This window comes from Serinus canaria, chromosome 1 (assembly GCF_022539315.1).
Source record: "Serinus canaria isolate serCan28SL12 chromosome 1, serCan2020, whole genome shotgun sequence".
In the NCBI taxonomy this organism is placed as follows: Eukaryota; Metazoa; Chordata; class Aves; order Passeriformes; family Fringillidae; genus Serinus; species Serinus canaria.
The window spans coordinates 4,018,865-4,044,899 of NC_066313.1; the positions used below are offsets into that span (position 1 = coordinate 4,018,865).

At 40.2% G+C, this 26,035-nt stretch overlaps 1 protein-coding gene across 1 annotated transcript in view; it reads left to right on the plus strand.

Annotated features, from left to right (window-relative positions):
- The window catches only part of CRYBG3 (crystallin beta-gamma domain containing 3), an 81,085-nt gene that overhangs the window by 45,994 nt on the left and 9,056 nt on the right, over positions 1-26,035 (plus strand). Inside the window, exons 8-17 of the mRNA XM_018916885.3 lie at positions 4,090-4,229; positions 5,489-5,603; positions 6,616-6,651; positions 7,352-7,485; positions 9,198-9,324; positions 13,163-13,305; positions 14,882-15,008; positions 16,014-16,046; positions 20,050-20,159; positions 20,714-20,840. Coding sequence (XP_018772430.3) covers positions 4,090-4,229; positions 5,489-5,603; positions 6,616-6,651; positions 7,352-7,485; positions 9,198-9,324; positions 13,163-13,305; positions 14,882-15,008; positions 16,014-16,046; positions 20,050-20,159; positions 20,714-20,840 — 1,092 coding nt within the window. The remainder of the gene's footprint in view (positions 1-4,089; positions 4,230-5,488; positions 5,604-6,615; positions 6,652-7,351; positions 7,486-9,197; positions 9,325-13,162; positions 13,306-14,881; positions 15,009-16,013; positions 16,047-20,049; positions 20,160-20,713; positions 20,841-26,035) is intronic.

Sequence of the window (26,035 nt, forward strand, 5' to 3'; positions counted from 1 at the left end):
AAGACAGAAGTCAAGGCTAGCAAAGTCTGCCTGCACACCCAGGTTCAGTGCAGCTCCTGCAGTCTGTTTAGCCAGGTCATTTCTCTGGCCTACTGTAAATACATATTTTGACATTTTTGCACATTGGGCTTTTTTCCTATCTTTTTCTGGAAGCCCAAAGAGGGTGCTAAATGTTATGTTCCCAAAAATCAGAGCCAAGAAGAGATCCTGACACCACCATTCTGGAATAGTCTTGTGAACCACTGTTTTGCAAGATGACAAGGGATCTGAAACAGCAATTTATAATCACTGTCTGCAAGATGGTTAGGCAGGGAATGCCTGAATTCCTTGTGGAGTCTCCTTAAGCAAAGCCCTTTGTAATGGGATTGTTCACACTATTACATGAAGGGTGTGTTTCTTTTGTTGTGTGGTTTGCCAGGTGAAAAGAAGCTAATAATTTAAGCAGGGATTACTCTGTCAGATGCCATAGGAAGACACTCAGCAACTTCAGTTGGTCTCATTTGCTGGCTGGTTTTTACAGGACAGTAATAATTTATTTCCTTTGTATTATTTTATTTGCCACCTCTGCTGAGTTCTGTATCTGGTGGTGGTGAGTGGTAGCAAGAGTTATGAATGGGTAAAAAAGCCTGGAGGACCAAGGCTTTCTTGGAGGACCAGTCATTCTTTGTCCTATTGTTGACACAAAACTACCCCAGTTAAACAGGCTGATTTGATCACCACAGCTGACCGGTCCAAGGAGAAGACCTAACAGTGCTGGGTTTATTTAGCCCTGCTGGAGCTGTTAGGGCTGTAATCCTAGATCCAGAAAAAGGATAAACACCCAAGAGCACCTTGAGGGGATCAAAGGCTTTAGGTCTGTCACTGCTGCTGGACTGCTTGGGCAGGCTAGAAAAATGTCAGAGATGCACTGAAGAGGAATATTTAGTGCTAAAGGTTTAAGGGTTGTGTTAATCCTCTTCAGAAGGAGCTTTCCCCTTTCTGCTGAGGGCCATGTTACTCTTCTGGAGGTGTCTGTAAGTGTTCCACTGCTTTGTAAACATCCCAGCTTCCTAAAGCCCATGAGGGAAGCACAGGCATTCCAGGATGACTCTGTGGAGGCAGGAGGAGGATACCACAAAGTAAGGCAGGCAGAGAGGGATGCCGGGAGGCTGTGATCTACCTAAGCATTTGCTGGTTGTGTATTATCACTGCAAATGAGCACAGCTGCCTAATGTGTTTGCCCTGCTTTTTATTCTGGTTTTGCCTGGTGTGTCTGCATGACAGTGAATGCAATGAGTCTGGACTGCTTGTGAGGGGGGATGGCCCAGTTTGGGGGGTGGGTTTAGAGAGGAAACCTTCCAGTTTAGGATATGGGCTGGAATACTGTGGTAGCAGTTGAGCATGATAAGAGTTGTGCATGTGTGTATCTTATTTCCAAATCTTGACACCTTGCAGATGGCAAGGCTTTATACTGAAGGATTTCCTCCTGACTGCTGTCATATTTGTATGGTTTTGGTTTTGTTTCTAAAGATTGTGTCTTCTTTGGGAATGTTCAAGGAGCCTCTGAAAGCTGAGGGCTGTTAAATATGCTCAGGCAAATATGAGCATGCTGGGGCCAATATTTACCAAGCTAAGTTTGCATGCTTGAATTATATAAATTAATGGCATGGCACTGAGTGTACATCTGCAAATATATAGTGTTCATCTCATACAGTAATAATAAATGTTACCATTCTCTGCAGTCTGTGCATCAGTACAGGTAAATTGAACTCCATGTTCAAGTCAAAATGGGTATTTGTGACTTTAAAAAAATGTGCTTAGAAAATATGATGTACTTCTTGCTCAACCATGTTACCACCTTTAAAAATAAATATTTGAATTGGTTTTGATGAAAACCTCAGTTTATTGTGTGGGACTTAATGAAAGAAATTTGTGGACTTAATCTAGAACACAAACAAAAATACAGTCACTATGAGCAGAGGTTTTTTATTGCTTTCAAAATCTGGCTGGAGAGAGATGGTGATAAATAGGAGAGACTTTATTACGAGTGTTTGTGCTTTACCTCACCTGGTACATTTGTCATCTCTTGAGCTGGAGACTGCCTCAAGAACTTCAGAGTCAGGAGAGCAGACTTGAAAAGAGCTTACAGACTGCCTTTTTCCAATCTTAAGTGGAAAACAAAAACAAAAGCCTCCTACGGAATTAAAATTAAGCATACTCCATCTCATATTCTGTCTGAGCCCTCAGGTAGATACTTTTATTTTGCTACTTGTCTAGTCTTGTAGATACTTAGTTTCAGAATTTATCTGAAGCCTTTAGGAGTCTGGCATCATTAGTGGAATTCTTCTAGGTGCAACTTCCAATTTTCTGTATCGAGCTTTATTGCTGGATTTATGAATTTCAGCCTTCTTACATATCAGATATTTTTAGAAAAAAACCCACAGACTTCAAAACTTTGATTTAATAAGATGCATACATGTGTGAGAAGTATGGGGAGTGTTGTGGTTTTTTTCAAATCTTGTCCAGAAATACGCTTAGAATTGAGGAATGGACTTCCTTAGCATGTTCCCATAAAGCAGCATTGTACTAGAAAGTCTTTTTTCCTGGTTTTTCTGGGTTTGTTAATCTGCAAATAAAAATTCCGGTGTTGCAGTTTCTGCTCTAAAAACAAAGAGTGAGCATTGTTTGTAAGGTACAATTCAGAGGAAACGTGATTGTGCAGGAGGGAGAGATGCCAAGGCAGTATTGCTGTGTTACCTCAGGTCTCTGGAGGAAAGTGAAGCAATATCCTGAAGTGCATCCATTCTAATTGCCACACTTGCTGCTGACAGTTCAATAGCTAATTAAAAAATCCTGTGACCCAAGAAGTTGGATGTTACCCCATGAAAAGCCCTCTAAAAACCCACATGCAAAAGGAGAGCACTGCAGGTGCTATCACGAGATGAGGTGCTGTAGCTTCCAGGGCTTTTGTGCCCTCTTGCTGGGTTTCCCTGCAAGCTCTTGTGTTCTTCCTTTCAGAAGACAGTCCATGCAGAGTCTCTGTCATGGTGTGCCCCTCCTGGGTCCTCCCCAAATCCAGAAATTGGGTGCTTCCCTGGGGGCACCTTCAGAGACCACTCCTCATCCCTCTTCTCTAGCACATGTGAGAGGAGGCGTCTTCCTCTAGCCACGTTAGGATTTGGGGAATCTTTGTATGCTGTTTAAGCCCTCTGTTTTAAAGCAAATGGGCCTGTGGGTGAGGAGGAGAAGGGGAAGTGTTCTGGGAGGTTATGGCTGAGAAGTGAAGTTTTCCAGCTGCACACGTGAGCTGCCTTCCACTGGTCCGGAACACCCTGCTGAAACAGGGATTTGCAGAAGATCCTCATTGGTTCACGATGTGTTTGAATGCTGGGGAAGAAAGTCTTGGCAATGCATGTTATAGAAATACTGCAAAATCAGGGTGGCCCAATAAAATCCCTGCAAATTCTAGAGAAGTGCATGTGGTCAACAAGTTTGCTCTCCAGTGTAGTATACCTCAGTAGTAAACCTCCAGTGAAGAAATAGGGGTTGTTGCTGTGTGATAACAGGAAAATTGCTGAAGTGTCTACTTAACAGAGTAGATGTTTTCTAATATTGATCTTTTTTTCTTTCTTTATCTAAAATGCTGCAGATTTATTTAGCACCACAAAAACATTGAACTCGTATGGCTTGATACTGTAGCTGGATTCTGCCTTACAGAACTTGTCATGGAGGGGTAGAGGTGGGAATGTAATAGATATTTCTGGAAAGTTTTAGTTAATGCATGCATCATGTGTGTAATGGAATCATTGCCTTTTAAAAAAGAAGTCAGTCTTATAATGCCGTTCAGTCCTTTGGTTGGAGAATATTTAAACTGGCCTTTATGCAAGTAGCCTGACAGCCATAAATCTCTTCTTTGAAAATTAGTGGGAGCTGGAAATTTACCCCCTTGGCTTTTCTAAAAATTCCAGCCTCCATTTGAAAAAGAATAAAACCCTTTCATTATATGAAGGTTGGAGAACGGGTGAGAAGATGGGGCAAAAAAGAGAATGTTTGTTTGGAGGCAAAGTCTGGAAGTGCAGATAAACATTACCCTTTGATTTGTTTCCACAGGACTGTGGCATTCCAGAGGTGGAGTTCTGCCTGGCAGCTGGTAATACAGAGGGACTTCCCATCTGCATACAGGGTGCAGTTGCCAATTTAGAAGAGCTGGATGTTGAGAAAAACCCTTATATAAGAGTCAGATCAGGAGTGTGAGTACTGAACCTTTTTAACAGCAGGTAGAAGAGTAATGTCAGGGGATGAAAATCAGTCAGCAACATGAACAATATTTGGGGGGTTTTGCCAGAAATTAGTAAACATACATTAAATATTCCCAGCCCTGCATGTCAGCATTGTGTTCTGTGGACTCCTAGTTTGAAGGCGTTTTTTCCTAGTTGCTGGCAGATGTCTTCAGTAATTCCATATTTGAGTAGCTTTATAAATAGAGGAAGCAACTCAGCTGTAATTAGCTTTTATTTCATTGGAGAATAGATACTTCTCCCGAGTTACCCACCCTGTTACAACCATAATACTGTAGCTGAGCACCAGAAAAGGAGTGTTACATCACCCAAGCATTTCTCAAGCTACAGCCAGATCCTGACTTTCTGGAGGGAGGTGATGCAGTATGACACAGGCCCCTGGGCAGCCCAGAACTTCCTGTATTGAGCAGAATGGGCTTTTGTTTCCTGGGCCAAAGCATCACAGTTCCTGAAGTTTGGGACTTGTGTGGCTCTTCCCATAAGTAATTGCAGAATGACAGTAGCTCTTCTATTACAGGAGTCTTGCCTTTCCATGGGAGCCAAGACTTCCTTCCCACAATCTCACAATAAGTCTGTGAAGTTTGGGGTGGTAAAGCAGTTAAAAACAGAGTCCTGTCTTAGTTTTGACAAAACTTGGTAGTTTTAGGAAAATAATTTTCCATATGGCTCCATGCCTCTTCCTCCATTCCTTGTGTGGTCTCCTAAACCTGTGCCCAGCTTCTACATTCAGGTTTCTTTTTGCTTTACAGCAGTCTGAAGGAGTCACAGCATTTTTAATCCTCATGTCAAAATTACAAAAGCTTTCCAAAGGATTCTTGTAAATAATCATTCTTTAATAACTTCCACTGAAAAAAGTTACATGAAGCTGATGTAAGAAGCTCTTTAATTCATAAGGTGGTAATCTTACATAAAATTCAATGCAAACGTCTCATCCTCAGTACTGGCTTTTTTTTAATACTCATAGAGTAGCAAGCTGGCTTTTTTAAGTGAGTGAACAAATTGGTAATTTTCTTCTCTTTCCTTTATATTTAGATTGGACTCAGTATCTGAGATCTTCCTAACAGCGTATTTAAATACACCTTTGTTATGATGTGCTCTCTCAAACATTATCTACCTCTTATGAGTACAAAAAGGAAAATAACATTAATAAGATCTTTGTATTTGGAATGTAATTGATGAACTGATTGAGTCCTTTATCCTTACTGTTGTAGATGGCTTGCTTATTCAGACTTGAATTACAAGGGAGAGATGACAGTTTTGGAAGAATGCGATTCACCACCTGAAATTCCTTCAGCAGATGTAAAATCTCTGCGTCCCTTAAGAATGGTGAGGACTTCACAATTCCCTAATAAGTTGTGGGCCTTCCTTTTTTTTTTTTATTGTTGCTTCCCCAGATGTTTTGACCTAAATACAGCTTGGGCTCTGATGTTCATTTTAGGTTAATCCTCCGTGGTGTGCTTGCTTTGGTCACCGTGACTTGTCAGGCTTCTGCACCCCAAACATCTTCCTGGGAAACTCCTGTTGTTGGGAGGAGGTCAAATAAGACAGAAAGGCTCTTCATTTTATTGCATCCAACACCACATGATTAACCAAAAAGCCCTTCTGAAGTTTGATTTTCTTTTTTTCAGTTAGGGGCTACTGGGGGTGGAAGACCAGATAAGGACTGTATTACCCAGTAGAATAACTCTGCACACAAATCTGGGGAGGTGCAGCTGGTTTTTGTGTTGACAGACAGCACTTGGATCTGTATGTGAGAGAGATTTTACTGTGTACATAACAAGCCCACAGAAAGACAGTTTAAAAGCCATAAAGGAGTAAGACCTAAGAGCTGTCTCTTTAGTCACTCAAGTGAGGTCAGTCTCTTATTCCCTCACAGAGCATCATTCACTCACATTTATAGAGAAGATGCATTTGTTGTATTTGCTCTTTGACCATAAACATGAATATGTCAGACTGTATTTTCTCTCTCTCCTGTTGTTTTCTCTTTCTTCTAGTGTTGCACCATTTGTGCTTTAGAAATTTGAAATGCATACAACAAAGCTTTAAAGTTAATTTTAAAAATTGGTCAGTATCAATTATTTTAAAAACATTTACTTCAAAATTCTAGGCCATGAAGGGATACTTTGAAATTGCTTGCAGTCTAAGAGGTTTGTCAGTGCACTGATTTGTTTGTAGGTCAGGTTTATAGTGTGCCTGGCCTTTTGAAATCTATAGCCAGCACTGAAAGTGGTGAATATAATTGGAAAGACTTCATGCTCTGATAGTACTGTAAAACACATGTCAGAGTGGAACTTGAGGTTTAATATAAATATCTATTTTTCCCCCCATCTGTTTTCAGGGTGGACTAAAGGTGCAAATGCCAATGAATGTCAAGGTAAGCACAGAGGGCATTCAGAATAAAATATAAACACATTGGGAATATGAAATCTTTATGCAAGCTGCTTTCCTTTTGTTTGGTGTGTGATCTTTGATAACTATTCAGTCCTTGCTGCTGAAGAAAAATTCCTTAATGCTGTCAAGTTCACTTAGTGTTTGATGAGGTGTAAAAGTACCAGTAGTTTGTTTTTCACTTACTAGGAAAGTGTGAATTTGCTATAAAATGAGTTTTTTTGACTTGACACATTAGTCACTGTAATGATAAAGGGATTGGGGGAAGATTTTCCCATTTAACATACAGAGTTTAAAAAGAAAAGGAGAGGGCAGGGAGGAAGAGGACAGGCATAGAACCCTTCAATCCTAGCCCCTATTCCAGTACAAGAGTTGTAAGTGAGACCATGATTGTGATCTGAGGAGCTGAAAGCTGATCCAGAGCTATTGCTCCTTTTTCCTCCTTTTTCTACAAAAACACCAATCTTTAGGTAACTTTTAATTATACAAATACATGCATGACTTGGGTGTGTTTCTAATAAATGCTTCAACAGATACAAATATTGTTAATAGCTGATCTGTGTGGTTCAGCAGATAAGGAACTAGAAGGGGCTGTTAACTGCAGTCATGGAAATAACTTCAGCAAAATACAGGGAGAGGCTTCTTGTCTACTTTTGATGGATTAAGCTCAACATTGTGTTTTCTAGATAATAATATATGAGAAAACCCACTTTGGAGGATGGTCTAAAGAGTTTTCAGAAAACATCACTTCTGTCCCAGCCCTGTTTGCTAGTGAAGAGGAGTTTCAGGAAGTTGGATCACTACGTGTAATTGGTGGAGTGTGAGTATATTTCACTTTTATATTTATTTATTTTAAAATAGAGAAGCATAGTTAAATGCTTAAAAGTGCTAACTAAGGGATGATGGGAGACTTCCACAGATGAAATATTTTGAAAAGAAGGGCGTATGTATTTCTTTTACTATCAGCTCTTCAATTATCAGCCTACCACGCTAAATGTGTGAAAGGTGTGAAGCCAGTGTTTACCATTTGGATGCCAATAAATTAGGCCACTTTTTTTCACACAGAGCTTTAATTTGTATTGATTTATAGTTCTGATAGTCTCTACTTAATTTGCTGAAATGACCTTGGGTAGGTGTGGTCAGTCTTCAGTTTGACATTTTAATACCTCTGAAACCTACAAACCGTTTTATTGTCTTAATGGTTTTCCTCTGCCAGCTGTTGCATTTATCTGGCATTGGGAATGGGCTGTTATTTTCATTAACTGAGGCACTGGATGAATTCTGTGTTGTCCTGCCCGTCCCTGTGTCACACACACACAGGACTCTGTCACACCTGTGTCACAGGTGGATGCTCTGAGGTAAACTCAGCACCAGCCACCAACACCTCATGTTGTTCTTTCACCCTCTCCCAGCAGGACAGGACTGTCTGAGAGCTGGCAGGATGTTGGCTTCTGCCTAAGACTTCAATAATAAAACAGTTTTCAGAAAATCTTGCTTTTGTTTCATAAGGGATTTTCCACTTCAGCATAAGGATGGAATAACATACATCCTTTCAGGCTGCTGTCAGAATTTTATGAGCACTAAATTCAAAACAAACTTAATTGTTAATACTCAGATAATCTATTCATAAGTGCATTGTGTGTTCGCTATCTGGGAAGCATCAGATTATTTAAAATCATTGCTCTGTCGATTGTGGCAGCTTTTATTTTTAGTGCTGTGGTAACATAAACAGCTGAATTAATGTAAACCAAATGGTACTAAAAGTAAAGCTATCCCTGCCTGCCAAATTTCACTGCCAACAGAATTTGTACAGCAATTCTAATATTTACAAGAGAGCTTTATGAAAGAAATGCTGACAAGAAAAAAGGTGAGAGAAGCACTTTTTAAAATTGACATCCATTAGAGATTTGAAGTTGATACAGAAACACCTTCTTTTAAGAGAGCCTTATCTATTTATTCAAAATATTTTGAAAATTTCTATTTGTTTATTGCTAAAACATATTTCATATACAATACGATTTATATCTTTAATTTGCTTGTTTGTTTATATGTATGCAGTTTTAGATTGAAGCAAAAGAATATAAGCAGGCAAAATCTTGTTCTGCTGAAATCTGTTAATTTTGTCACCAGCTCCAGCAAGGGTGGGGTCTCATCATTTATTAGCACGCTGAAGAGATCCACTGCTTGTGTTTTGATCACTGAAAGTTTTGGGATCTAGCTGCATCCTGGGCTCTGTGGTACCAAATATTGCTGTTGGGCATGTGGCTGCTTGAGAGGAGGTACATGGAGAAGCATTACATAAATCAACTATTGTTGGATAAAGAATCACATGGCAGGATTTTGATCCACAAAGAACACTTCATGGGTGCCTGTTGTGATTCCAAACAAGCATTGCTTTGTTCATTGGCTGGGTTTGTGACACTCATTTTAGTGTATTTGGGGAGTTCTCTTCTCCCTTTATTTGTTAGAGAAAATCATGTGTTCAGTTGTTTTGCCTTTACTGACTTTTCTTTTGTTGTGGGGCTGCCACAGATGGGTTGCCTATGATAAGGAACGTTACAAAGGCCATCAGTTCTTGCTGGAGGAGGGAGATTATGAGGACAGATGCTCCTGGGGGGGAAGTGACAGTGCCCTGCTCTCCTTCCGCTTCCTTCAGGCTGTAAGTACTCCCATGGATTTCTCACAACGTTTGCACAGCCCTGTCCATAAAGAGCAAGGTTATTCTTTGTGATGGTACAGCTGCCTTGGGTTGGAGCATTCCATCTCTTGCCCGTGTTCATCCTCATTCTTTTCCTACTGGCTGAAATCTGGACTGCACTAAGGAAGAAGCAGGTTCTAAACAGTCTTTGTGAAGTTCATACAAAAATTGTATCATGCAGAGTTCCTTGTCTACCTGCCAGATTTTCCAAGTACCTCAGTCCTGCACCTCAAGCTATTTGAATCTCTCAAATGGAATTTTCTTAAAAGCATAACGTGCCTGAGTGTACAGAGTAGTTCTTGATTAAAACAAAAATAGCTTTTCAATGCAGCAGCTGTTGCAAGCCTTAAAACAGCATTACCCTCTGTCTGTGATTTTTCTGCCAGAAAATTTTGGCAGCAAAAATAATCATGGTAAAAAATCCCTGCTACTAAAATGTGTTTAGTGGAGGCAAGGATGAAATAATAATAATAAAAACTATTTGTAAGAGTCCACTATTGGAAGCAAAGTTAGACTTTTTAGCAATGGGGAAACATGGGGTTAGAGCTTCTTTATAATTTCCTTTGTTTTGGGTTGGGTTTTTTCTGTTTGTTTGTAGAAGTGTTTGAAGGGGTTTTTTTATAATGGCAACTCTGTGAGCATTAAATACAGCTGCAAAGAGTAAGTTCTTCTGAGACTAAGATTGTTCACTCTGATATTACCCAGTTTTGTAAACTCAGATTACTCATCTCCTCATCTGAGGAGATGTGATGTTCCTGAGCCAGGAATTTTGTGGAAATTGAAGATGGGGATTTAAAGCAAACTCACTGTCTCAACAGTCTTTTGTTTTTTTATTAAATGTGAGCCCCAGAAGGCAGTACTTAAATTCATAATTTGCAGGTTTGTTTTTCATGACAGGCACCTCGCAAAAGCTGTATTTATAATCAGAATCTATCAAAATAAAGATAGGAGAATGAATTGAATTCAAGAAAAATATTCGTCTCTAAATAATTTATTTTTAGGTTTCTGAGAAAAAAGTAGGTAGGAAATTTCTTCAGATTCCTCATTTTGAATGTGCAGAATCCTATTCAGTTACTGAATAATCTTAGTTTTCCTCTTTTTTCCAGCTGTATATAGGATACTTGAGCAACTTAAATTGATCTTTTTAGATTTTTGTCTTGGCAAAGGACATAAATACAAGTTTAAATCATGCATGTGCGTAGCAAGAATGACCTTCCATGTCATGTATTTAATTTAACTTGCACCGAAAAGAGTCAGAAGGCTCAAGTCATAAACATTTTTAAAACATGTATCATTCACAGACATATATCAACATATATCATTCCACTTGGCTTATCAATATGTATCAATATTTACCTATTGATAATAGAAGTGAAAAGGAATAATTCCCTTTAATTTGCTGCATAACTGAAAGCAAGCAGCTGCTTGCCAACGAAATGAGTAATGGCCCTGGCACTGTGTTGCTTGGCTTGACCAGCAGATTGCCTCCCTCTGGGCAATGTGCAGCACACAGGGCAGTGCCCAGGCTGGCCATATGCTTCCTTTGGGACTTTGTATGTCATACAAAGATCAGGATTTTAAAAATATTTTAGTACCAAATGTTCCGTTTCAAGGGGACCCGGGCATAAATCCAAACTCTGTGTGCTTGAGGCCCCTCACTGCACAGCAAATGTCCTGGCTCTTCTCCCTGAGCTCAGGAATTCTGTCAGGGGAGGTAAAGGCTGCAATGGTCTCAGAATCCACAGGGATATTGTTATTCCCCTCCCCAGGCACTGGTGAAGAGGTGCACACATGTGAGCATGCTGTAAGGGCTCTCAGCTTTTGGCTGGCTTGAATATTCCTGCAGAGAACACTCACAAGGGCTGATGGGGGTTCAGGAGGTGTTTGTGAAGCAGAGATAAAAAGATCTTGTGGGGTTGTTTTTTCCAGCTGCTGCCAGCTGCCTGCCAGCATCTGTGTTGAACACACCTGAATCAAATGCAGAGCCCATTCCTGGGGGCAGGCAGCAGTCTGGACTGTGATCTGCTTTGGGGGACAGTGGCATTTGCTTCTGTTCTGCAGTGTCAAATGCCTTTCAAGCTGGGGTTTGCCCAAGGTATTCCCCATGGCTCAGTGAAAAAGCAAAGTTTCTGAGTATGTTGCCTTTGGAGCTTTCCCACTAATGTTTTCAAGTCTAGGATGATCTGCCTTGGTCTGAAAGTCTTAAAAAGTATTTAAAAGTATTTTTCCTATTGCTTGTTGTAAGTGAAGTTGTAGTGGAAGTTCAGGCAGAAAAGAGTGATGGCTGAATTTGAAAGATGTTTTAAATTTAATTACAACTGTGGGTATATTTCAGTATTATAAACTTAGTTAAGGAAATTATGTGTAGATTTGATCTTTGACTTTTTGGGTACTCTTTTGCTTTAGGACTGTTAAGAGTAGCTGGTTTGCATTTGCAGTAATACTGCACTAGTTGGGTTGTTCTTTCCTTCTCTTTTTTTTATTTTTTTCTCCTAAAAAGTAGTCTGAAGCTGCAGTTGTTCATGATGATTTTTCCAGACCTGCCACTTTAATTTCTAGTATACCTGAAATAGTTGCAACAGTTTAAGAGTTCAAATAAATGAAGGTAGGAAGTGGTCAACACAGTAAGAGAACCAGTTTTACTCCAGAATTCATTCCATCACCATCACTGTCCTGTAAACAGTGCAGAGAAGTTGAGCCACATCAAGTGTTCAGTCTGAAATTGGTTTTCATTAGTCATTGTGACTGTGTCCTGTAGAAAGACATGGTGTCCTCCAAAGAGCCTGTCTGATCAGGTTCACCTGGCCAAATTAATCTGGCTGCATGCTTGCTTTGGCCTCAATTTCTAGGTGTTTTTTGATAAATCTTTTATAAATCTTTGTTTTCTCAGAGTTTAATGTAATAATACCCATGGTGGAGTCCTCATATGTTCATGAGTCCCTGTCAGCCACGTTATTTGCTTGACAGCAATTGTTTCTTGTTTGCAGGACTTAGTTTCAATTTATAACACAGCTGAATGATTGAGAAACACTGAAATTGAGTTCCTGCTCTCTGTTAAAAGTTAAAGGAGTAAAGTGAATGCATTGTTGTATTCTGTTTTCCCAAACAGCAACTGAACTGTGTGCTTAAAATTGCTAAGTTAAAAGATTTGATTTGAAACCCAAATTCAAATTATCTGGGTCTGTGCAAGTAATCTGGCCAAGAAACTAAGCTGGCTGAAAGCACAAAGCAGTGTCACACAGCTATGTAAGAGAGAATGTGGCAGTGTTAAGCAGGATTTATTTATAACTATAGTGGATGTATCCAAAAAGTACAAACCCCTTGTGCTGGAGAGGTGATCTTGCCCAGGCTTTTCCTTTCCATAATTATTGCCATGTTGCTGGAAAGGGATGAGGAAGGAGAAGTTTAGTAAAAAATATAGTCATGGTCATGCTTGGAGTAGTTATTTGTCAGGCTTTTGAAGATCAGTGCTAAACTCTTTTCTTCTTAACTCTTCTCCTTCCCACACAGGCATCTTTGCACTCTGAGCCATCCTCAAAGAGGAAAGGATGATGCTCAGGGGCAGCAGGCTCTTCCCCCTTTCAGTGCAAACCCCTGAAGGCCATACCAGATTGCCAGGCTTCCAGTTATTCCAGAACTTCAATGCCAAAATATCCCATAAAGATCCACACCAGGGAGCCAAGTCCCTTCAAGCTCTATAAAATGCTGTCCTTCTGGCTACAACTCTGTCCCAAAATGTTTTATGTTGTGAAGAGTCATTGAGCTGGGACAGTCGTCTAACTCCTGTGCTGCCTCTTAGGATTTCATAGAGTCTTCAGTGGCACTTTTCCAGTCTGATGATGAAGATGGGAAAGCATTTGACATCATCAATGAAGAAATCCCTGATTTGGAGCAGGCTGGATTTGGCCCTGAGACGAGGTCGATTCTTGTGAAAAGTGGAGTGTAAGTCTGCTCAAATACATGGAACTGCTAAACATTTCTGTGCACATTTGGGTGCATCTCTTGACAGAATATATTCCACATGATACATGTGGTAAATATTTGGAAGAGAAAAGTGTTTCTTTAAATTTTCTTGGGGAGTGGAAGGGAAATTATAATTTTAGTTATCTGTAGCTCTCATGCCTACACCTTGATTTGGATCTAAGTGTTCCTGTTCATAGAAAAAGTTTGTGATGTCCCCCCAGAGGAGTCACATAGTTCCATGGCAGTAATACTGAAAAGATATTTTAAATATATTAAGAACTGGTATAATTTTTGGGACATGTAGAGCCTGTCCAGAAAGGATGAGATATGCTGTGTAATAAATTTAGAATGCTGGCACTGAAAATGAAAAAAAAGTTATAGAACTATAAAAACTAAAACATAAAAGACATTAAGGGAAAAGAGCACTGTAAAATCCTGTGGGTTTCAGACATTTAGTAGTAATTTTTAAAATGCAGAATTAATATTGTCGTAGCTACCCTAATGGTGATGGGGATCAGGAACTGTGAAGTGGGGGACCTGAACTGCTTATGTAGGGATGGGTGATTAGTGTCTCACGAGGATTAGGTGCAAGAATGAAAGGCTGAGACTCAGTTGGAGTAGGGAGGATACAAATGAGAGCTGCAAATCCTGAAGGTGGTAAGACAAGATTAATGTGTTTCACAGAATCTTGCATGACAACAGTTGGGGGGAATGCTTTACAGAACTAGAGATTGCTTTAAAGCAGATTTTGATATGGGAAAGAAAAAAGTTTTTCCTACACCAGAGGCAGTGAGTTTCTGGAACTTGCTGCTGAAGGGACTGTGGTAGAGAGAGCACCAGGAGGTTAAAAAACCCCACATTAGATAAATTAGTACCAAACAGATTTGTCAGTGGGTGACAGAAGTAAAATGGGTAAAGACATGTCCTGTTATATCCCTAGTAAAACAGTCCCGGTGCTGGGTGAGTAAGAGAGGAATGCACCACCAAAGGTGAGTGATTTAGAGGTGTCTTTCTAACCAGCCCCCATCTGCTTCTGCCACTGTGCAGGGACAGAAGGACCCTCTAGTTTGGGGTTTCTTTCTTCCTAAATTGCAGGAGAGAAAGCAGGCTGGGAGAATCTTGAACTGCCAGCTATTGTAGGCTTTTGCTTCATCTCCTCAAGCCTTCCTCAGTTACTTCACTTTCTTCTTGCACCATTTTTCCTAAATCCAACTGAAAAAGCTGCAAGAAAGCCCTGTCCAAGGGATGCCAAACAAGCAAAGATTTAATAAAGAGAGATTCAAAAAGTTATCAGTTAAGTGTCTTTCCTCTGAATTTCTGAGCAGGGCATCATCTCACCATGAATTTGGTGGGAAGGCAGACACCCAAAATCTTGTGTTTGTTGAAGTAGGAAAAAGCAGAAAATGAAGTGCATGGCAGTTTTGTGCCTCTCATCAGGCTTAGTGCTGCACTGTCTGCAAAGTGGACATTCTGTTGTGCTTGACTTGCTGTTATTGTTATCAAACTACTCAGAAAAAGGCAATTTTTTCAGTTTAATTTTTGTGTCATTCTCCAGGTGGGTGGCCTATCAGCAGAAATATTTCTGTGGAGAACAATATGTGTTGGAGAAAGGAAAATACAAATGTTTCTTTGACTGGGGAGGATCTAGTAAAACCATCATGTCAATTCGACCTGTTAAGTTGGTGAGTTACCAGAATTTAAGGGAAAACCTTAAAAGAAATGAGACCTTTGGAGTTCAGAGTTTACCATAATAATTAAACAAAAGAGCCTACATTATAACAACCTATTTGCTTGGAAGCAATTCAAAGACCCTCATGGAAGGCATAATGAGTCTGTTCAGGATGGAGACTTAAATGGACACTGCAGATCTTTCTTGTCTTTTGAGAAAATTGTCAGGAAAACTTCATAAGAAGAATTTCCCTTTGGCAGACTGCATACATGAAGAAAATAGCCAGGCCTGGAAAGATTAATTTGCCTTTAAACATAGTAATTGATAATGTATTTAAAAATGCTTGAGAATTTATCTGGCCTGTGTTGTTACATAATAGAATTCTGTTGGGTTTTTTTCCTTACTTTTCTGCTAAAATATTTGTACTAGATACAGTGAATAAAGACAGGAAATATTTTTAATCCATTATTCAATCCAAGGTAGTGCCAACTCACCCAAGCAGATTAGTGCCAGCGCTGTCAAAACCCTAATGTGAAACAAAGACATTCTACAGCCAGAAGTATTAAATGATAATAAGTATTAAATAATAATACTTATTAATAAATTATTAATAAGTAATAAATTATAGGAATGCAAAAGGAATACTTATTTTGAAGAGAACATGTTGAGAGAGGTGTCTTCTGTTGGTTTCAGTTCTGTCTTTTTTTCAAGAAACAGCCTCAAAAGTAAATGCAGAGACATTTACATGGATTCTAATGCACATTTAGGAACTAATTAATGCTGATGCAAGTTCTCTGTGTGGAAGGCATCAAACAATCAAGCAGGTAATTGTGAGCTTACAGGCAGCTCATGGCAGAAATCGGGCAAGAGAATTGTGCCAAGAGCCTGGGAAGTTTTTTTTCCTCTGCTCCTGAGTTTGTACTTTACAAATGTCAGGCAATGAGGCATGTCTCCTAGGAAATGAATTGTAATTAATGTTGGGGTTTTCTAATGTGTGTATATGTATTTATTGTTGCAGGAACCCCTTGGGACAAATGAGCCTCCACATTTGGTGAGTTGGCATTACATAACAGTCTCTAGTACTAAACTACACCTAAAAATTAATATTGAATGCCTTGCTTCAGGTGATATCTCAGTAATTTCAGCTGATACTTCAATATTGTCACCTTGCTACAGCAGATCAGTGATGGAGGAAACTGGTAGATGGATAAAAGTAAAGTCTGCTAAATGTTCTGGTCTTTGCTTTATTCTGGATCATACCCTTTAGAATGCTATCCCCAAAAATGCAAGCAGTCCTATAGGTTTTGAGTGACTTCGGATCTCTGTAGCTATTGATTTTCCTCTTCTTTTCCTCTTGTTTCTGGAAACTCACCATCCCACCCATTCATCCTTCTCTCTATGGCAGATTTTCTTTCCATTATTTTTCATTGCAATCCAGTTTGTCACTCCTGTGTTTGTGTGAGGTGAAGATGAAAATATAAACTGCAAGAAATGGAACTGCACATTTCAAACCTGCAAATGCATCAACACCTGGAAGTTGGGTTTTTTATTTTAGATGCTGGTAGTTCTGCTTTCCAAAGTCTTCCAAGCAGGTAGAGCTGCTCCTTAAGGTTCTCTTTTTGTTACAGTAACATCAGAGGTTACCTGGACACATCTTGATAATGACAAATCTGTCATAAATCTATGATACATTCTGACAGTTTCCCTGAAAGTTCTGTCCTACTTGGTGATAACTTACCTAGAGAAAGCAGTCCCTATAATTGACTCTGAGTGTCAAAAATGAGTTCGTTTAGGGTCTTACACTCTGGTCCTTACCTCACAAGGTTATATTCCATTGATGGACCTTTACACAAACCTGCTCTGTGTTCATCACTATGTGTGCTCTGTGTTCCCTGCAATGTTCTGTCCCAGCAGGGCTCTTCCCTCATCCAGCATGAGTTGTTTGGTTGATCTTTTCCTGTCCTGCTAGCATGGGTGATGATCTGAGCGATTTTATTGCTCTCTCTGACATGCTTTTAATTAAGCAAATTTGGGAGAATTTATTTCAAGAAACATGACTTATTTTTAGACAAAAGATTCTTTAGAGCTCTGTGGTTCTGTTTCAGCACACTTAAGTATTTTGTCATCTGGACACAATTTCTCTCTTTCTTGCTTGGATGGGAAATGTTGTGCATTGTGTTACTTAGCAGGTGGACCACACCCTCCTTTTTCTCCAATTCTACCATTTTATGATTAACCCAGGACTACAGGAAATGTTTCCTGTCTGAAGACATAATTGGTGTATTATTTTAGCCTTAAACACTGACTTCCTGCCCAGCCTATTCACATGGCAGCTTGCAGCTGAATCCAAAGACTTGCAAGTTTGTTCACCAGAGGGCCTTGGTAAATGATACCAGATGAAATAACTGACTCAGATAAAACTGGTGGGGTCTAAACAGTTGAAGATCATTTTATTTTCATCTCAAATTCTTACATTTTTTCAGGATCTCCCAAAATCCATTCTTTGAGTGTATTATTCCAGTGTTGCAGACCTTGAAGATCAGTTCAAACCTTTGAAGTTTCAATAAGTTGTGCTTTACAGGCTTTTTTATTTCCAGAAACGTGAAAAAACCTCTGTGTGTGTGTATGTGCACAGACACCTTTAAGTACTGACATGTACTGGATTGCATTTTGCCTCTTGTGGTCTTTAATAACAGTCTTAACACCATTTGTGAAAAAATTACTATCCTGACTTATCACAATCCTGGTTTTCATAGGATTCTGCCTTGGGGCTAGGGAAGAAAGAACATATTTCATATCACTACAGTTCTTATAAGAAGGGAAATATTTCTAGGACTTTTTAAAGGGAAAACATTTAATCATTTAGGATAAGTAAAAGACAGGCCCTTAGATAAATATCAAGAATTTCACATTCAGAGTAAAATAAAAGTTTTCTGCATGAAAACCAGTCTCTTAGTTTGGAACTTCTAAGCATGGTGCATATGAACTGGCAAATCCTTAAACATCCTGATGTTTGACCCTTGAGTAAGTCATATATTGGGTATTTTGAATGATTATACATTCTCTCACCTTTAATAAGCATATGTCTGAACTAAGGGAGCTGTTTGCACTGTCTCTAAGAGTGTAATTTTTTTCATTTGTGTTCTTATCAGAAATTGAAAAGCAGCAAAATTTTCTTACATCTCTGAATTATTCCCCTGACCTTTTCTGCCTGCCAAGCTTCCTAATAAACCAACTACAGAGAGTGTAAGAAATCACCAACTCTGCAAAGCCATTCATTTCATTTATTAAAATAAAGCTTTGCTCAGCAAGAACAAAGCCTCTTTCAACAGCAGGTGACTTGTAGAGATGCTGTAGGAAACAGAGATAATTGCTGTGCAACCCTGCATTTGTACTTTAATATTCTGTCCTTTGGATTTTTGGGAAGCAAAACATCACACATTAATGTCAGACCCTGACAAAGTGGAGATGGCTGCAGTTGGAGACTAATTGCAGTGTTTGCACTGAGGAATCACTGCTCCACCCCAGCTTCTGTCAAATTAAGACCCTCATTCATTACCAGATAAATTCTGTGTTAAAATTACTCGTGAATCTTTCTTAAAAGCCTTGCATAGCACGTGGGCAATGAAAGAGAGGCAGTGTGTATGTATATATATTCCCTTTTGTAAAGAGCTTGAAGATGAGTGGGTAGAAAATACAGTGTAATTACAGCTTAAATAGGTGCTTTGTGACATAGCAGTGCAGTTGTATTTACAGAAAAGTCAGTTACACTTTATTCATTTTATTGTAGCTGATCCTTGCTCTCCAATTAGCACTCATAGCCTGCAAGGCCAGCTTAAGCCTTTCTTGTTCTTTGTAACAGGAAACATTCATTTCTTTTAAAAACATAGACTGAAATTTTCCATAAAATCATTTGCTGACACTTGTGTTTGGCCTTCTCACTCTGTGCTGGCAAAAGCACTTGATTTCTTTTCTTTGGCAGGAAGCTTGGCCAATTTGGGGCATGAAGGGGGAAGTAGCTCTTGCAACAGCCATCGTGTTTTTCTTCCATTACAGAATATGAGCTCTTCTCTTGATACACTTCAATTTTTCATTCTTTTCCAGCCTCTCTTTCAGGGTTTCAAATGAAATTCATCTCAGCTACACAGTGGCAGCCCAAGGGTACAGAATTTTGGGTGTCTTTGCTATAGATCATAACCTACACCATACCAGGATTTCTTATTGTGCTGGTGGAGACTTCAGGGAGATTTTTTGTATATTTTTCTTGGTTTGGGGTTTTTTTTGGGTGGATTTGTTCATTTGGGCTTTTTGTTTATTTGTTTGGGTAAGGTTGGTTTTTTGGGAGGTCGATTTGGGGGTGGTTTTTTTGTCTGTTTGGCTTTTTCTGTTTTTCTTTTGCTGCAACATTTTGAGCCTTCTTGCTTTTTAGGAATGAACTGATCACCCCTTACTGATGGGGTGTGGTTCACTATGACTTGCAGTTCTTTACCATGACATACAAAAGCAGCTTGGCTGAACCTCAGAGGTCCCCAGTTCCCTCAGAAATCTTCCTGCTAGTTCTGAAATGAAAAGCCACCTGCAACCATTGTGATCACAGAAGATTCCAGGGCATTTTTGTCATTAGCAGCTCTGTTTCTTTGACCAGCATTTCCCCATCCTGCTTTGAGCACTGGATTGCTGAGCTGTAGTGAGAATTAAGCTGCAGTTCAGGGGGACTTTGGGTGGATGATAACAGCCTGGTGTCCTACTCTTCTAATTTTTGCCTGAGCCCCCTCCTGCTGCAGTTGAACTTACACTTGATAACTCTGCCTGCCTTAGCATCTCTGGGAGGCCTCCTGTGCCAGCCCTGAGATGACAAAATACTTGATATATTTCTTAAATAAAGCAGCTGTATAAAATGTAAAAGGTTCTTTGAATGACAATTCATTCAGTTAATTGTATCTTTGTGAATTGAATGGATACTTCTCTGCGAGTACAGCTTTCTCTGTTGACATTAATGATAATGTATTCATTTTCCTTCTAGTCATTGTTTTTGTTTTGTTTTGTTCTTGTAGCTCAAAGCTTTCAGTAATACACATTTCCAAGGAGCATGTGTAGATTTCACAGCAGAAGTTTCTGATTTTACATCATTCATACCATGTTCTTTTAAGGTTCTCCGGGGATGGTAAGTGTCTGTTGTTTTACATGCCATCATTTTCAGTATAATGATTTATTTCTTTTTTTCAAATGTTACAAAATTTCAGGCCACAGAAAGCACATAACACATGCCCATCATCTTCCATCATGTCTTAGACCCTTTGTCCTGCAAGGCATCTCAGTAACTCTCATCCTCTCCTTGGTTTGGGTGCTGTGCATTTTGCTCTCCCTGGGGAAGGTTTGCACAGTTACTGTGACTCTTTTTTTAACTCCAGTTAGAATTTATTCCAGATTTTGAGAACTTTGGTACTGTGGAAGTGTCTGAATTCCATTCAACGTCATTTGACTCTGGAACTGAGGTTTCTGTACCACACAAGTTGATTTTGCTGTTTTTGTTGCTTTGCTGCATAGCCTTTCAAGTCACCTTACTTAAAGCTTGACGAGTACAAAGAGAATTTTGTAGTCCTTTTGTATTCCTTTTGTATTCCTTTTGTAGTCCTTAGCAAGTATTAATCTTGAAAAAAACATACTGTAAATAAGCAGCTAGAGCAGCTTATCTTTTTTGTTCCATTATTCTTGCAGTTGGCTCCTGTGTTACAAAGGGGAAACCACTGACAATCACTGTGTGCTGGAAGAAGGCCTCTATGTTGACCTCAGTTCCTGTGGCTGCCCAACTGCTACAATCAAATCCCTCAAGCCTATTCAATATGTAAGACTTTCTTGGGGGAAAAAAAATAACATTTCTGAACTCTTTTCCCTGTCAGATGTCTGAAGTGAGTACTTGCCCTAAACCAACTCCCAGTTAGGGAAAAGAGTGAGGTTTGTTTTCTTGGCTCATGGGGTTTTTTGGGTTGGGAGCAGGTCAGGCTGTGTGCACACTTGCACGAGGTCACTTGTAGCTGCTCTTGGGTGTTCTGGGTTTAAAGTTGTTCTCTTTTTTACAAGTGAGACACAAGATCCTCCATGGCCAGGGGGTTGGACAGGAATGCATTTTGCCCTCCAGAACAAGAGAGATACAACCTTTTATACATCCCAATGTAATCCTGCACACAGGACATACAAACCTGCAGTGTTGATGTGATGTCTGTGCCTTTCTTCCACATCTTGGTGTGCTCTTATGCAGGAGCATCAAAGATGAACTGTAAAACATTTGGTAAAAGAGAAGTAAGTGGTTTCTCTGCCCCCTCCTCTCTGGCCACCAGGTTCTCCAGTACTTCTTCCTTCCCTGATCACAGGACACAATATCAGCTCATGTGGTGTGTGTCCTTCAGTCCAACTCCTATGGAGCTAGACTTGTGGGATTACTCAGTTCAGCTTTTTCACATATGAAGTCCTTTTTACCATTTGTGAACAGCTTTTAAAAAGAAAAGCAAAAAAACCCAACCAACCAAATGAAAAAAAAGCCCCCCAAAAAACCCCCAAACCTCAAGCAAATGGAAACACCAAATCCATGGGTGTGGTGGGAAGGATGTACAGCTCAAGTTTGAGAACTGGACTTTTCACTAGACTGTACAGATACAGAGATTCCCACCTGCTGGGAGCCTGGATTTTTAGATTAAAGTTCTCCTTTTCAAGTTAGGCTTTTGGACTCTTCTGTGCCAAATCCAAGTGAAGTTTTGACATCAAATGATAGTAGGCCTCATCCCAATCCCCCTGCCTGTAATCTCACAGGGAAGTAAATATGAAGTTTGGCATGGTAGGAGACTGCTGGCAGCCCTTGTTTCCCAAGGGCCAGGCCCTGGAAGAAGTTTGTTTGGCAGGCTGTGTGTGGGGAGCTCACACACATCTTCCTCTGCTTTTGCACCTCTTAGTTTGGCTCTTCTCTTGCCAATAGTAAGCCCTTGTATTTCACAAATTCAAGGCACTAAACAGCATAAAATACCACTGATCTCTACCTGTTTGTCCTTAGAGCCCCCAGGGCAGTGCTGGGAACCCTGGTGTGGCACAGACGTGACCCAGAGCACGCAGCAGGTCATGGCCAGGAGCAGCCACAGTTAATTCTGAGCATTGTCCACAGTTCTTGGAACAGAGCCCCTTCTATTACAGCATATTTCTGTTAGCTCATTCCAGAGAGGAGCAAGCCTGTTCCCAAGTGCAATTGTTGTGTGGCTGTATTGAATTCATTTGTGGTGTTGGGAACCCCTTCCATTATTCAGCTTTGAATACCAGCCTCATTTCAGAGCTAAGGTGTGTCCCCTGGTAGCCTATGTGTGAGAAGGAGAACTTTTAACCCTGACACCAAGCCCTGGATGTGCATTGTCTCCTGCTCTCCTTTCAGTGAGATGTAATTGCTGCAAGTGGAACTGTGGAGGAGTCCCACGCTGGGAACGTTCCATTTGTTCTATAGAAAATGCAGCTTTGATGGAAGCCAACAATGCAAACAAATATAACAACTGCACTAAATAGGGAAAAAACTTATTTGTTTCTATTGAAGAAAGCAAACTTTTGATTTTTAATTTGAAAACTCCCAGAAATGTAATTTGTCTAAGACCTTAATTGCATAACAAAATTAAAATTTTCCTTCTAAATCACTGAGTTGGTCAAACTAAAATAGAAAAAAAATAGAAAAAAAAAAAAACCCAACACTTTCAGAGCAATGCAAAATTATTTGGATAAAAAAATAGGCTCACAGTAGTGATAGTCAGATGATTTCACTGCAGTGACAGTATTTTAGGCTGGCTAATTTTTATTCTGGCTTTTAGCTCTTGGAGGGGTGTTTTATGCGTTGTCTGGTGAAAAGTGAAGTTGTCAGCATTTAAATACATTTTTAAAGTATGGCATGCTGCTCCCACACTCTCTGCACACACACTTTCCCATTTCACAAGAAACTCCAGTTAATATGGTTCCACTTTGGTGATTTCCCCATTTATTGTGCACTGGCATCATGGAGGAATTCAGCACATCTTTGCAACCAATTTCCTCTGTTCCTGATGAAGTTTCCTCTCTCTCATCACCCCTTATTCTCCAAAGTGTGCAATATTCAAACCAAATCTTCAGGAGGCCCTAGCTGTGCTTTGTTCCACTTTGCTCAAATAGAGGTTGGACTGTTTCATCATCCTCAGAGCATTTAGGAAAAGCTGTGGAGTAACAGAATGGTACAACGAAGGAACAAGTGACACTGATGCCATTTGCCTCTCATCTCCTTTCATCAAAAAATCCCAAAGCACTCTTCCAGCAAAGCTTGTTGATGAAATGTGCAGTTGAATTGTTATTAACAGCCCTCCTGCAGGCAGGTTCAGAGTTGCTGCAGTAGGTGCAGGTTTCTGTGCCTGCATCAGCAAAGACTTGCCTTTTGCACTGCCGTGGATTCATGGAAAGGAAATGTGGGCCCTTGCCCAGCTGCAAGAGAGCAGGTGAAGGCAGCTGGGCCATGGTTCCTTACTGGGGCATTTCTCCAGTGTTTGCTGCTTGAGGAGGTTAATCTTTTGGGATAGATAATCTTGCAATGGGGAGTTCAACTCTGGTGCTGCCTTTTCTCAGGTGTGTTGTTTTGACAAACTCCCTGTCATATTTGGTGATATCTACATGGACAAAAATGCCCAGGATTCTTGCAATGAGCAATTAACTTTCCTTCTGAAGTGTTACCTTCAACCTGTAAATTAAACCAGTCTCCTGGTTTCTAAAACCAAAAATAATATCCAGGTTGTAGGTTGTGCAATGCTTTCTTTGTTTGGTTGGGGTTTTTTTCTCTTTTCTCCTGAGGCATTCCTTATTCTTACTCTGATCAATCGTGATAATCCTTGTATTTCTACATTATCTTCTCTAAGTTAAATACAGCTGATAACTAATCTCCCCAGCATTCCTGTGAGGCAAATAAGGAAATCAGATATAAAAACTACCTGCAGTTTCTCAGGGCTAGGCACTGAGTCACTCTGTGTGGCTGGGACTGGACCGTGGACATTGCATTGTCCAGGCATCCATCCCACACTGAAGGGAGCAGCCAGGCAGGAGCAGCTCCAGCAAAGTCACTTGTAAGTGATGAGCTGGCTAAGCCTGGAGAGTGAAGATTTTCCCAAGGATGGTGTAACACAGCACTGGAGGCTCCCCCAGTTCAGACTCTGGTCAATGCTCTTTGCAAAGCAGCAGCTCAGCACCAATGAGCACCGCAACATCCCTTGCCATGGCTGGGTTTCACTCAGCCTTTGCTCTGGTCCTTTGCATTTCTCCCTTTGCTTTTGTTAGCCTTTCCCATCAAAGTTTGCAAAACCTAAGTTGGCAAAGAAAAAAAAAAAAAAGTGTAAGGTAAAATGTGTTTTTTTGAAAAGGGATGGGCCCTTTTCAAAAGGGTTTTATTAGTAAAAATTCTCACAACTTTCATAATGAAAAATTATCCATAGCTAAAAGGATGCTTTTTGTTCTATGCATGTGTGCAAATTCACCTGTGCACTTGGGTTTCAGTTCTAGTGCCCTCTGCTCATCTTCTTTGTGTCTGTCCACTACTGAGGAAGCCCATCTTGCACTGATCCTTCTTTCATCTCAAACACTTTGTGCTTGCATTGTGGCTTTTTTCCTGAGCTGGTGAAGCATAAAAATCTCTTCTGAATTGTGAAAAATTGTGTTGCACAGCTTCACTTAAAGCAAAGTAAAAATCATTGAGGGGGAAGTCTGAGCTGAGTTGAACTATGCAAGAGGTTTTTAGTGTGTTGATTTTTAGTGCTGATTTTCCATGGTTTACCTGTATCATTTGTATTGCACCATGTGCTGTGTTAGCCACAGAACACCACACCTGTTAAGTAAAGGATATCAGTGTATTTAACAGTTCACAAGGCTGCTCATACCTTGAAATGCTATGTAAATATAGCTTTCCTTAATCACTGGCCTCTTGAATATAATCAATCCCTTCAAGTTTCTTTCTGGATAGTTGCATGAAAAAAACAGGACAAACAAAACCTCCTAAAGTGTTATTGGTGCTGGTTTAAGCAAAGGCAGTCAGTTCCTTCATACATAAAAACTGTTAAGAAATTTCATGTTAAGAAATTCTGTAGTGCTTTGTTATTCTCACAATTGGCAAGCTTTTCCCAAAGCATGGCATATTAGGTATTTTTCTTAAAATAACTGTGAAAAGAAGCTAAAGTAATGCTGACCTAGTCATGGGAATAGGTAAATACAGATGTCTTTGGCTCACCTTTCAGGTGAAAATGTTCCTCAGCATTCTGCAAGAAAGGCTGGGAACAAGATGCCTCCCAGTCTAACAGCATAGCCCCAAACCTTGTTTTTCAATGTTCCCAGTTTCCATGGAGCTGTGAAAACAAAGTCAGAGAAAAAAGCCAGGCCAAAGTCACTGCTGCCAGCTGTTGGCCTAGAAGGGAATACAGAAGGTGAGGAATCAGTGCAGTGCTCTATATATGGCTGTGGAACAGGAGAGCTCAGGGCTTGGCACAGCAGCCTGGTTTCTTTCTGGACTTCATGCTTGCAAGGTCACTGCATCTCTGCTGAGGTCCCCCTGGGACAGAGGGATCAGAGCCATCAGTGGTGTGTGTGTCAGGGACTCTGAGCAGCTGGACAGGGAGTTCTCAGAGCTCTCAGTCACCACCACAGCAGAGCTGGAATCACTTTAATTGACTCCTGCAGTTTGCTGTTGTGGTTCCTGGTGTTTAAGTGGATATCCTGGGTCAGGTGACTTGTCCATCTGGTACAGCAGCCTTGTCTGTTACCATCCTCAGTGTTGCAACAGCAGGATCAATATTTAGGTTTGGGCAGTAATGTCCTGCACCACAGATGCCAAGTGGGGTTTCTCATGGCCAGCAATGCACTTGTGAAAATTGTTGGGCCTGTTCTGGACAAGACTTCTGGTGTCCACTCAGGTGAAAGGCAGTGCCAGGGCTCTTACAAACAGGAGTGTGATGATTCTGCCTGGTTGAGCAAAGCAACTCAAGAGTAGTTGTCTGCACTAGGCCTGCTGCT